The sequence below is a fragment of the Lissotriton helveticus genome, chromosome 4_1, assembly GCF_964261635.1.
Source record: "Lissotriton helveticus chromosome 4_1, aLisHel1.1, whole genome shotgun sequence".
Classification (NCBI taxonomy): domain Eukaryota; kingdom Metazoa; phylum Chordata; class Amphibia; order Caudata; family Salamandridae; genus Lissotriton; species Lissotriton helveticus.
In genome coordinates, this window is record NC_136063.1 from 1,573,803,169 (window position 1) to 1,573,817,447 (window position 14,279).

Genomic DNA, 14,279 nt, shown 5'->3' on the forward strand with positions numbered 1-14,279 from the left:
TGGAAGTTTAAGAAATTATTTCCAGAATGTCCTCCCTTACAGTCCTGTGCACTCACTTGTCTTGTTAAGCCCCCCATATCTGTGCTCATATGTGATTTGACTTCCAACCTTTACTTGGAAAACTTTATTAATAAAGATAGAAACCTCTAACTGTGCATGTGCGCCAGCCTCAGAAACTTCTGATTAATGCCTGGTGGTTTGTATATGGGATTTCCATTTCAATGTTGTGTCCATTATTAACCCTAAGTACTTGAAGGATGCCATTTGCTCCAACTTCTTGTGCTTTATGAAAATGTAAAAGTTGAATTCACGTTTACTCCTGAACATCATTATCTTGGTTTTGCTGGTATTCATTACCAGGTTATTTGTTTACAGTAGGTTTCCATAGCTAGTATTATAGCCTTAGAATGAGCCCGTCATTAGAGGCCCCTTTTTAGCTCTCGCCTAGCGACGCAGCGCATGCGCGCCATTCGCCATGGCGAGATCTATTATTGCCGCTTTCTGTGCCGAAGGGAGACAGGAGATGGCACGCGCGGACAGGAGATGTGCACGCGTACACACAGGAGATGTGCAGTCCGTACGCGTGCACATCTCTTGTCCCCGGAGGCTGGCATTACACAGCGCGTGCATCGCGCGCTTTCCCTTTCCCTCCCCCGTCGGCTCCACAGAGCCAGCTTGTTATTTGCAGGGACTACAAGGCTTTGATTGTCCTGAAGGTCCAAAAGGAGAGTGTGGGCTTCCTGTGAGTACTGTTCTGTTGATTTCATTTCTCCCCTTTATTTCCCTATTACCTCCACTTCTCTACACCTATTTTTCTAAAACAACGTATTTTCTTCCCGCACTCGATTTCCGCATGCTTACCTAGCAAACTATTTTTGAATGTCACTCACTGGCCCCCCAGAATGTAGTACAACCACACTCACAATATTTCTGGCCAATACTGTTAAACACATCAACTGCAGAGAAGACTCGTAAATTCTCACCATTGTCATGGGCTGACAATCTTAATTTCACTAAAGTCACAGGCTGATATGGCCCCATACTTTCACTTATTTCTCCTATTAAGCTTTTCAGTTTGTTCTGTCGTATAAGAGGAGCCCATGCTCTGCCGTATACTATAAATCCAAGGAATAGCTTTCTGTAGTACCACTATTTCTTGCTACATACGGAGACGCATCTGTTACCTGGACGCCTGTGGGTTTGTGGCCGAAGGGATTTCCCTCAATGGCTTTCGTTTCAGCATTGTTTTTTAGCAAGCATTAACAAAACCCATAGGATGGGCATTGGCAATTTTGCCTTTTTTTAAAAATATTTCTTATGCATATGCAATAGAAATTAAACATTTAAGAAATAGTTTAAAATAAATAAACGAAAGGACAGATTGGCCCTCAGTACTAAGTGCTCTGCTTTGTAAGTGCATGTGTTACCTGGAAATACTATCCCAGGCAAGACAGCCAGGAGCCTAAGTGGGCTGACCCATTTTGTCTGCAGTGGTCGGCAGAAGCAACATGTGAACGACAATTTAACATATCAACGGATGAAGAGGGCTCACTCAGAACCTCCTCTATGTATATATTTTAATTCATGACTATTTTAATACCCGAGAAAGGCGAGTAGGCAGGATCCAAAAAATGCACATACGACTGTACCATGAATGTTGACCTGGATTGCTCCCTTTCTGACTGTGGCTTTGCATCGCACCCACTTTCACCTATTTCTTGCCCAAACGGCTATCACATTTGGTTTATGTATTGGCCTTTATTGGGTATACCGTTTGACATGCAGCGTCAGAACAAGGTGCCTTGGAGCAAATTCAATAACCTAATCTCGCCCACTATTATTTCTCCAGTTCACTTTCAAGCCCTCACAACTGTTTGAAGAAGAGCCTCCAAAGTGAAACCTTTGTAACCGAACTTCTGCGATGTCTGTACATTCTGCTTCTACCATGCATTGTTGTATGTGGCTTTATTCCTAATGACCCCATTCATGCATGGGTTATTTAGCATCTGGTGGGATTGTACACCATCTGCTAATATCTAATGTCAAACAGTTCTTGTGCGTGTGCGTGTGTGTGTGTGTGTGTGTGTGTATGTGTTAGCGTGGGCATGTGTTTGGTACCAGCTGCTGAAGCACAAAGACTGCTTTGTTGGTTGGCTTGGCCACCTTCTACTTTAACACAGAGATTAGGTCACTGAATGTTCACCTTTCACCCCTAGCTGAAAAGTGCTATGTTGAAATGCTCTGGCCCTGTTTTTTAGGTCTATCCTGGGCAGCGCATGTGTTGCTCTGCAAGGCATGCTGTGATTGAGTATGACCTTGAAGCTCCGCCCACTCTCCACCCTTATTTTCATTGGCTTGCGGCATTGTCCCTTATAAATGCTGGCTTCTGATTCGTTAATAGGCTTGTTAGTCCTTCCTTAGTACGCCTTGTCTTCATTTGTAACCTCCTGGGCCCTTTTACTTGTGTTGTTACGTGGGATGACTTATTTAGTCTGTAAGCACTATTTTCTTTCATGCATTTCTCCTACTGCAGGCATGACATGCTTTCCTGCAACATTCCGCGCGCCATGCGCGCTTTCACTTTCAAAGCAGCCCGGGACAATGGTGGCCGCTTCTTTGTAATGAAATGGGTATCGTATTTACAAGAGTTTGAGCTATTAGCATTGTAAATGACAATGCCTTTTATTCATGTGTTAATTAACAAAACTGCAATAAAAGGTATTGTCATTTACAATGCCAATAGCTCAAACTCTCGCAAATGCGAGACCTATTGCATTGCAAATGCTTGTTAGTTATGGGCATGCAACTGCCGCCTGCGCCTAAAGCTTGGCGAGAGGGCCTTCATCAATAATGGACACCTGTATAAAATAACTCCAGAAACTTACAGCCATATCAAGTGACATAGCCCCCAAAGCCAGAGTATATAATGCTATTTCAATACATTGAAATGGTGGAACCAACACTTCGTTATACAATGTAGCAGAGGTCAAATATTGAATGGCCCAAGGCCTAGGTTTCCGTTGTTCCATAGGCCCCCTTTTCTCACTCAGATCTCAGTTGATAGATTGTTCAAGTAGCATTAGAGCCGTCCTGCCTTGGACTAGATATACGTGTCATTAATGTCCTCTCTCTCTCTCTCGTGATAGTGGACTAGTAACTCAGGAACAGTGTATTTAACAACTAATGAATTAGATGCTATTTATCAAATTATTGATGATATACTTTCTAAGCACTGCTGTGTTTTCTAAGATACTTTAAAATGTGGAAACCCTCGATTTTAAGCAATATTTGTTATTGGACGTGATATGTCACAAGCAGACTGCAGGAAGGCAAAGAAATAATGTTTTCGCAATGAACATAGAACAATGTTAGAAATGTAGCTTCACAATTATGTGGCGTAAATTGGAATCTTTTCATTTATTAATGAACATTTGAAATCACATGTTCGGGCATCCATTTTCCTGTAAACCACACAAAACATAAGAAAACACTATTAACATGAATGTGCATGCTGCTATTGTTTTACTGAGCAAAGGGAACCGAGGCTCAGCATAGGACATCATTCCCAAGTGATAAATGGAGAAGTCAGAAAGCAGAGCGCATATAAGCATATTTTGCTGCCTTGCCATCTTTTACGTAGACTTAAAAAACTCTATATTTGTAAATGACCAGTCACGTTTGACAGTTGTCTCATTTTTCGTTATAAATAAACCAGACAAGATAAATCTACCTTAATGTTGCGCTGAGCTATAAATCAGAGAGCATGGAAATATGGCATATGTCATGGATGTGTAAAGTACTGAGCATAGTGTTGCCATTACAATTTGACTAATATTGAAACCTCATTTCAGGGGCACACCTGCTCTTATGTCGGTTTGTATATATATATATGTATATATATATGATAAATAAATTCTAGTGAAAATAAAAATGGCCCAATAACACCTAATATTGAGCGCCAGTGTACTAATAAAACATAGATACACACATTTCTTACTAGAATGCAGAGCTCAACTTTCTTGTTATTACTACTGTACAGTGAAATTACTGATAAAACAACTGTTATTGGCCTACAGATTCTATTTTAGGATCAGTATATATGCATTTAAAAACAGTTAAAGGTTAATTAAGGTTCAGCGAACACAGAACAGAACTAGCCCCTAAATTCCCAAGTTATGGATTGCATGCAGCAGGCCAAACCTCACAACCTTGCCATGTTTTGCACTTTGTAGATAGACTTTTTTGCCATTGGCTAAGGGGTTGTACTAAGTATTGTGCGTTTCAAACCATAACTGGTGTGTTTCCGGTATTTTTCGGTTTTGTGCTCATTAATAAATTGGTGATAAAACAATGGACAACGACCTATGAGACATATGTATGTAGCCCTTTTCCCGTTCACAAACTGGCCCGTTTACGAACGGGAAAAAGCCTATTGGGATGTATCATCCCAAAGGGCCTCGCAAATTAGGGAATCGCTAAATTTGCAATTCCCTATTTTGCGATTGCATTTAAGGTATCACAAATTGCGATGCCTTAAATGTGATGCAGGATGCACCCAAGTATTGAGATTTTGGCATATGAAATCGCAAATTACCACCTACTTCATGCTGGTGGTAATTTGCGATTTCTTTGGAAAAATTCACTTTTTTGCATTTTTCAATGTGCCATGTGGCGCACATACATGCCTTAGGCCATGTATGTGTGCCACATGTGCACACATACATATTTCAGGGGTGCAACAAGGTGTCCTTTTGACACCCTTGCACCCTTGAAATTGCATTTGCACTTTGCGAGTACCTAAATGGTACTCTCAAATTGCGAAAGTCTTCCCATTCATTCCGATGGGCCTCTAGGCCCATAGGAATGAATGGGAAATTATTCCTTAATTGTGAATCACAATTTACGTTCCGCAATTAAGGAATATTAAGGAATCGCAATTGCGATTCTTACATACACAAAAATCGCTATTAAGGACTCGCAAACCGGGTTTTTAATACATATGCCCCTATAAAACGGACATACGCAACCTCTTAAGACTAGGCTAGGTGAAATGTAAATTATGCTGCATAGTTTGCGTCATACTTACCCAAATTATCGCCACAACCACTGCATAATTGTGCTTATGGCAAAATTGTAGATCTGGAGCATAGAAAAAAAACAATCCTCTAGACTACGAGCTGACTATTTTTATGCACAAAAGTATCCTTGCTAGAAAAACTGGCACAATGGCTCATTTTTAGAGATTTCACTTGAAGTCTCCGAAACACAGTCTCAACATTTTCTATAAAACGCTTAATGAGCTGAACGAGTATTAAGTTTGGCTATTTTTTGCAAGTTTTTACATTAAATTCCACGTGTTGACATCTCTAAGTTTCTGCTGTCTTTTGCAATTCGCCTTCGATATGCCAGCCCATAGCGTTGAGAGGGGTAGTTTCGTATCTTAGGTATGTGGCTGAACGGCTAGAGCTGCCGGCTTTGAAGCTGCGCAACCAGGTTCGAGTCTGGCAGGGGAGGTTCAAGCATCCGATGATTCTGGGCAAATTACTACACCTCCTCGTGCCTAACATGAATGTATCCGTCTGTAATGCACTGGTAAAGCGCTCCGATACCTTCGGGTCGAGTTCGCGCCATATAAAACAGCAAATAAAAAAAAGTACGAAACTGTACGGATTCACGTTGTATTATTTCGCGGAGCTAGGGAACAAAAGAGAATATTGGTGTTTAACATCACGCCTTTCTTTCAGGCGCTCCGAAAGTCTCCCCGAGGTTATCGTTTTGTTGCGCGCGCAGACGTGTGAAGTGTTTGTGAAGCGGGTTTTGAAGTGTCGTTCCGCGTGGCTGCTGCTCGGGGCTGTAGACGAGCGCGTGTTTACAGAGGGCCGAGGGTTCCTTCGCCGCTCATAGTTCCCCTCAAGTGCTCGCATGCAAGTGCTAAACTGTTTGCCTTTCTAATGAAGTGACCTGTTTGTTTGCGGTGCGGAGCAGCAAGTGTTTAAACAGAGCTCCGAGTAAACCCCGGAGTAGTTCAAATAAACGCCTCCTGCTATCTGCTTTGTGAAGGGGGAAGGAAAACAGCTTAGCCACAGTTTACCTTTGGGAAGAGTAGTTAGAGGAATTGTTTAAATAATAATCCTGACAGAGAGCGGATGTTATTGAAGCCTTGTATAGTTGTGTGATAACTGCTGGGTGTACCAGGGCATCTGTCGAGGGCAGGCCTTGTTTAATATTATTAGATGAACAGCTGCTCCCCCAACTTAATAAATGTAAAAAAATGAATTTTCGTCTCAACAGTCTTTGTTAGATTATCTCGCAACAGTACACCAAGTTTGCATTTAGGTATTTAAATATTGTTTTGCCTGTAAAACAAGGGCATGCGCTGGAATCTTAAAGTTCTTTGGTGATTCCGTGAACACGCTATATCTGTAAAACTATTCGTGAATTTACCGTGGCGAAATTATTAGAGTTCTGTGGCTCCAAGTTATGGATCAGACCTTGTTTCACATTTGAAAAGCGCAAGTGTTAGCAAGCGTGCCCTTAGTTCCCGGCCTCCCGGATCCCCGCCACACCCCCATTGGTGTACAGTAGCCGGTTGGCTACTGGACAGGTAGTCCTTCCGGGGCGCAGGGTGACGCTCTTCCGCTCTGCGCCTCAGGTGCAATGGGCGGAGCCAAGGGGGCTACTTTTGCCCCGGGTGCTCCTCTACTCGCTCTCTTTCTCCTCTGGCTGGACACCCTCCCGGACAGGGCTCACCTTCAATCTCGTTGGGCGGTGGCTGAAGCTCTTTCGCGGCGGCAGCAGTGTTGCGTCTTGATCGTCGGGCGTCGGGAATTCCTACAGCTTCGTCGGTTTCGTTGCAGCAGGGCAGTTTTGAGGTGAGGTGTTGGGGCACGGGGGGAGCGAGCGCTCCAGGACTGTTCGCGGCGTCTCTGGGCGTCGGGTTGTTCACCTAACTTCTGACCGTCCGTCCGTTGTTTTTTGGCTGGTGGGGTGTGGGGGCTTCTCGGGCGTGCGTCTGGGTGCAGCGTCGGGCGCGAACTTGTGTTAGGCTCGCATTCGCTGTGGGGCTAGTCCAGTCGGTCTCCCTCCCTTCCCCGGTGGGTGGCGTCCCCGCATGAGCGTGTCCTGCCTGTCCGCTTCGTGGTCGTATTTCCAAATGAGGTCGCACACTGCTCGTCCCATCAGCGTGTGACCCCGGAGCATGATGGTCGATGTAGTAGGTATCAGCGGGTGCGCTTCTACCCAAGTCTTGAATCTTGAGGGTATTCCCTGATGTGCTTGCCATCGCTGGACACGTGTTTCGCGTTCATTAACGCTCGTCAGCAGGGATTAGGCGTGTGCACGGGGTTGCTGCGTGGGCTACCGAAAATATTAGCAGGTCCAGATACCTCTTGTGGCGCGCAGGTGCGGAATCTCGAGGTGGTCACCTCCACCGGCTCAAGGGAGCCTGTATAAATAGTATTTCCAAATGAGGTCGCACACTGCTCGTCCCATCAGCGTGGGACCCATGAGCATGATGGTCGATGTAGTAGGTATCAGCGGGTGCGCTTCTACCCGAGTCTTGAATCTTGAGGGTATTCACTGATGTGCTTGCCATCCCTGGACACGTGTTTCGCGTTCATTAACGCTCGTCAGCTGGGATTAGGCTGCTGCCGGCGTTTCTGGGCGTGGGGCTCTTCACCTAACTTCTGCCCGTCCATCCGTTGTTATTTGGCTGGTGGGATGTGGGGGCTTCTCGGGCGTGCGTCTGGGTGCAGCGTCGGACGCGAACTTGTGTTAGGCGCGCATTCGCTGTGGGGCTCGTCCAGTCGGTCTCCCTCTCTCCCTTTCCCGATGGGTGGCGTCCCCGCATGAGGGTGTCCTGCCTGTCTGCTTCGTGGTCGTAGGTGTTAGCTGGGATCGGTTTGGGGCTCCATCAGGCCGGTATCCGAGTGCCGCGTAGCACATGCGCTTGCGTGTGGGTGCGCTTAGTTAGCGGGCTGGTTTCGTCCATTTCTCTTTCTTCCCAGGGGGTGGCTGGTTCGCGGGTGCTGGGCGGGAAGCCGGCGCTTAGTGTGGTGCGGCGTTGAGGCGGGGGAGAAGGGCTTTTGAGAGGATCGTAGTGGACCTGGTAGGCGGCATCGTAGTGGTTCGGGGCGCTGCCTAGTGGGTGAGGCGTACTTCTGGTGGCAGCTGTCTGGGTAGCGGGTCTGCGCGCAGTACTGGGCGGGCGGCGTCCATGCGGGCGTAACACGGAGCAGGCGTTTTTTATGCTTGACTGGCACGAAGGGTATCAATCTTTGGGGCGTGAGCGCGTGCGCGGCGCGGTGAAAGAATAAAAAGCCCCCTTTACGTGTGATAAGTTTTGTCAGTAGGACCTGGTAGCCAATTTGCTCACCATGAGCAGAATAGGCGGATTAAGCAAACAGCCTAAGCTCTGGAAAGGGCTGGAGGGCCAGGAAGGTATTTAGAGGTATATCTTGACTGAATAAAAGCAAAAATTTGGCTTAACCAATTAGCGTTAGCGGTGTATAAAGTGTTTGGGGCGGCAACAGAGTGAAGGCACCAGAGGTTAATTTTTGGAAAAGGGTAGAAATGCCACCCAAGCGCAATCAGAAGCGGAAGGAGGGAGAGTCCAAGATAGCACAGCTGTTGAAGCTGGTGCTCGCTAAACTCGGCAGAGATGAAGAGAGCAGTGAGGAGGAACAGGGGGGTGAGGCGCAAGTGTCCTCAAGTGACCTTGTTTCACATTTTGGGATCCAGCGTTTGTAGAGTGAAGACCAAGCGCTTGTCCCAATTCCACAAAGATTCTGCTCTAAGCAGGTGTGGCGTACTCTTGTAGCTCTAGCTACGTACTCCTAACTTCCAGGAACAGGGCCGGCCTTTAGCATGGGTAATCTGGGCCGATGCCCAGAGCGCCGACCTCAGGATGGACACTGGAGCTCCCTGCAACAGTCTTCCTTTGACTTGGATCCAAAGAATAGTGTGTTTAAACAATTTTTGTGATGTCTGCTTCTGCCCTTGCCAGCTTTTTTTTTCTTTTTCATGGTGCTCTTTAATCTTGCCCCCCCCTTTCACTTTCCTCTTACTCAGCGGCGACCGGCCCAGGTAAGCGCCATGGGGTAGGGGAGGGCACAGCCAGGGGTTGGGGGAAGTCGACAGAAGACTGAATAGGTATTATTTATTTATTTAATTATATCTATTCCGTCGTCTGTCGACTTCCCCCAACTCCCACCCCGCCTCAACGTATTTACCTGTACTGGCCACCGCCGCTTCTACTCCTCCCAAATTTTCAGTACACAGGCAATAAAGGAGGACGAGTCGGAGGTGGCCCCAGATTTGGTTTTACCCAGGGCTCTCGCTGAGCAAGTGCCAGCTCTGTTCAGGAGCAAGCCATGAGTACTACAATAGTAAGTTACAACAAATCTTTGTAAAGTAAGACCTCATAATCAATTTCCCAAAACCCAGAAGTATTTCACAGAGGAAAAGAGCAATGTCTAGGGCCCAGTGTCTGTGCAAAGAAGGAAAGGATCTTCTATAAAAGCAATGGTGTTTGTGCTTAACGGTGCTAGTGAGCCAAAGTAATTTATAACGTGGTCACATCCCAAATGGGCAGTATTACTCGATTGTCATTGTTGTTCCTTGACATTTGTATAGTACATTACTGCAAGTAATGAAGCCTTGCAGCACTCAACTTTATCTGATATGTTCTAAACCATACCATGCATGTTTAGCTAGTAGTGTGTGTGGATGCAGTGTGGTCTGTGGGGGAAACATCCTTTACAACGCAACTGTTACAATGCACTACCATTACGACGCAACCATTACAACGCAAGTCATTACAACGAATTGCGCTGGGGCGCGCTCTAGGTTAGGGAATAGTTTTAATTTACTATCCAACACCTTCCCTACTATCCACGGGGACTGGAGTTGGAATAGTAAATTAAACTATTTACTATCCAGCGCCCCCCCCAACGCAAGTCGTTGTAACGACTTGCGTTGTAAAACTTGCGTCGTAAAGGCATGCGTTGTAATAGCATGCGTTGTAACGTCATACATCCGGTCTGTGGGGAAAATGTCCAGTGTCATGTGCAAGATTATTGCTGATTACTTCGTGTTCTGATGGTCACTATTCTTGCAGTTGAAAACTTTGCTGTTCTTTCCATCTGTCCTTTTGATTCTCCATAATGCCTATTTTTTTTTTTTTTTTAAAAAAGGTATCATCTAACTTATATGGTAGCTTATATATTGTTTATGTGTCCAATGAGGCAAACAGTACTCACTGATCGTGAGTCTTCAACATAAATATTGGCACTTATGTAAAAGCTTCAGTGTATCCATGAATACCCCTCATGGACCTAGAAGTGTTATTGATTGCTTTTGTTATAGCCTGAGATAGTGCATCTCCCATGTAGTTTTACTTGTAAGAGATAAGGTAAGCCAGACCTAAGGAATGTTCCCTAAAGGATGTCAGTGATCTTCCAGATGTAGGAACTGTAGGGGCCAAGGGGATGAATTGCCAGATTAACTAGGATCAAGTGCAACATATCTGCTATTTATTTGCTCAGGGCATCCGGATCTGCAGAGGAAAACATCAGACATGATTCTGAACAGGGATCCATGCTGTAACCTTAATTATGCTGGGTGCAGACCGGCAGAATTAGCCATGTAGCAGCAAGTGTTCTATTCCCAGAAGATGCATGTGCACGCGTTTGCACTGGGAACAGCATATTAGTGAAAGATGGACCAGGTCTTTGAAGAGGCTAGGCAACTTTTCACTGTGTAGGTGGATACTGCCCTCATGGTTACAAGGTGTGGGTGTTTAATTGGTGCAGTGAGTGACTGCACTTGCCTGTTGGTGGATGCCTGGAGTGCTCTCTTACCCCTTTCAAGGGGCACCTTTGGGGCACACTGACTGTTCTCCACCTCTGTGTGGCTTACAATCAGTGCTTCTCCTGATGGTATCCTTGCCTCTACGTGGGGGCAAAAGGAACAAATTCCCTAATTTGCATGAGGCTGCACCCCCATGCAAGTAACGGAATGCCACAAGTAAATGGTGTCAGCACACATTTGACACTGACAGCATCTGCATTACAGAAGCAGCCGTGCAAGAATCTGTGCCTTGTTCTGTAATACCAAAGTGCCTTGAGGGTGCAAAAAGCAGGAATACATATCTACTGTGACTGTGGGACACTTTCTATAAAGTGGCCAAAGAAAGTTTTGTGTATTGATCCTGTGATTTTAATCCATAGATAACATCCTACATTAGGTGTGTTTAACAAATGTGAATGAGGGACTAATATATGTAAGATTTTTAGAATAACCTTACAATGTGCAAGAGTTCCATTTAGATTTACTGCATGTTTGATAATATTATGTGGCTTTTCTGAAAATCTGGCATGAAGTTGGCCCTCCTGCACCATATTTTGAAAACTCGGGCTACATAGTGGGGGCCAATGAATGGTTCCAGAAATATTCTTCAACTACCTACTAACATTTGTTTATCAATTCCAATGTGTTACAGTCACTTTAAAAGAATTTGGTATCTCCTGGACATCTGAAAAGGGCAAAAGATTGAAAAAAAGTAACAATTTTTGAGAAGGCTATAGTGTAGGAATTATTTCATGCAACATCAGGCACACAAACTTTAAAGCATTCAGACAATTTTCAAAAGAATGAAATCCTGCTGCAAACAGTGAACCCCACTGGTAAAATAGTGATCTCATTCTGAGTGCAGTGGTAACACTTGAGCAGGGCCAAATAGCAACTGCGTGTGATTTCACAGCACGCATTTTGCACAAACTGTTCTTTTGTCCCTGGGATTTACTCATGTTAAACACTGTGTGCATATTGGACCACGATGCTGTAATGCTGCTTGCAATATCTATTATTGCACTGATATCACAATTCTCACCACCTTATGCGTAAGAGAAAACTTGTGATCAGGTGCAAAGTTTCCCATCTCTCCTGAAGTCATGGTAATTATATTGGAAGTTTTTTGCGCCTTATTTTTACCAGTCGTTAGTGATGAAGCCCAGAATGTTTCAGACAAATCAGAAAAGATGAATGTTATTTGTTTTTTAACTAATATTTCCCAAAATATAAACCATGGAAGAAAACACTCAAAAATGAAAATGTTTACTGCTGAGACATGTTGCTGGTCCATGTTTCCACTGTGCAAACGATTTCTTTAGTGCGAAATAAGGATTTAAATGCAAGTTCCTAATAGTGGTGTGAAGTAAGTTTGTCTCCTGTTAACTGTATCCTTTTATTTTTCAGATCCTCAACCCTTTTTCCCAGCCTTCCATCCTCCAGTGCCAATTGATGCACGACATCACGAAGGACGGTACCATTATGACCCCACACCTATTCCTCCACTGCACATGTATGTACTCAAATGTTACTTATTTAATGCATCAAGCTTATTAGACTAAAACTATAACCCAAAATGTACATTTCCTTGTTTCCAATGCTGAAACAATTCTTTCAAATATTTAAAATTTTAAATATTTAAAATATTGGTTAGAAAAATATTTAGATACCTGATTACAAAGCAATTTCTTCAAGATAGAGGCCTCTAAAACTGTGTGTGGCATGTGGTGTGTTGTAAGCGGCACTGATGGCCTGGTAGTGGTGTCTGAAGAGCTGCCAGGCCCTTATATAAGGAAAAAAAGAGTTTACAAAAGGAAAACGATAGATTTAAAAACAAAAAAAGAAAAAGTGCATGGCAGTAAAGGGGACTACTCTTTCTGCCAATGTGCACAGTTTGCATAAACAGAATGCCCTCGCTCATAGTAAGTTAAGTCAAAGGCTGATTGATGTGAGCTGAACCTCTGTCTGATGTAGTATGTTGTGATAATGGAAGCGAATGACACTATTGCAGACGTTTGGACGAAGAGGGCTGTCTGAAAGCCCGTCCATGTGTCAGTGTATATATATGCACCTGTTAAGTTGTTTTTGGAGAAACAAAAGGTCCTGGCTAATACAGTACCTAGTAATTACCGATGTTGATACATTTTCCTGTGCAGTGTATCAGTTACAGTAACTTAGCTAGCTGTGAGCATTTAAATAATTGTGGCATGCAGTCCACCACAGCGATTCTGCTAGTGTTAGTATGCCCGAAGATCCTTAGGCTATCGGTCATGTTCATTGGCCATTGGCATTTGAGAGCTCACCTCACCCATGGAATAGATAGTGTATGTGAGCATTCCATTTTGATTATTGTAAAGCTGATAATTCCTAGCTCAGGCCCTTACAATTACCAAGTTTATCACACTGAGTTCAAACAAAACCCTTCTAATATTGAGTAACCTAAATATTAGTCCTATGCACATTCTGCTACTGGAACATTTGGAACCACTAAAGCAAAACTTTATTAGTAACCAATCATTGGTATAAAATAGTGTTTCACATTTTTAGGGGTCTTCTTGTTTGCACAGATTTCATTGAGGCACTGCCTTTTCCAAATTCATCAGCGGCTCTGTAATGAAATGTACAGTGCACTATATAGCCCGCTCTTGTGTGCGCCCGCATGCTTCCAGTGATTGATGACAATGTCACTGAGACAAAATGGCGTCCCTGATATAGCACTTGGTTTACATAAAGATAAAAGAAAAGAAAATAACTAGCGATAACAGTCAAAAGAAATGCAAAATAAATAGGTTGGCGCATCAATATTATCTCATCTGGAACGATTGAATTGCAAAATAGTATATACAGTAATAACAGACTTCATTCATACGTTGAGGTCAAAAATACGATGAATGGCTTCTGAACTGAAGCCAGAAGGAGGTGTTCTCACTCGCTCGCTAAAAGACCTAATACATACGTTTAATCATATGTAATAATTACCCATCATGTTGAGACAATAAAGGAAGGAAAACACAAGACTCCTTGGAAGAATAATGCTAGTTATTTTCTTGGCAGTCTGCAGCACCATGGCTATTAGCTGGAGTTCTGTAATTACACATGCGCTGATGAAAAATGAAGTGGTGTGAAAACGTATTCCGCTCCTGTGCAGAATTAATTGATATTAACACTCCTAACTACATGCTCGAGTACTCATATAATGCTGGAATGATGCTGTTTGGATCAGTTTTCCATTACGGCGTTGTAATTTCAGGGCAAATTTGCCTGGAGGCTGCTATACATCTGTGTTGTATTCTCAAGCAGGCATTAGGCAGCAGGGTATATGTACGCAGAAATTGCTCCAAGTCATTGCATGGGTTTGTAGCACAAAGGATACAATTGTACGTGTTCTCTCCAAATTATCTTCCCATTGTCCATCAACGAAGATCTCATTC

The 14,279-nt window shown here is 43.9% G+C and overlaps 1 protein-coding gene across 1 annotated transcript in view; it reads left to right on the top strand.

The window, feature by feature from the left end:
• The window catches only part of GLI3 (GLI family zinc finger 3), a 408,823-nt gene that overhangs the window by 207,653 nt on the left and 186,891 nt on the right, over positions 1-14,279 (top strand). The window contains exon 4 of the mRNA XM_078688198.1: positions 12,256-12,361. Coding sequence (XP_078544324.1) covers positions 12,256-12,361 — 106 coding nt within the window. The remainder of the gene's footprint in view (positions 1-12,255; positions 12,362-14,279) is intronic.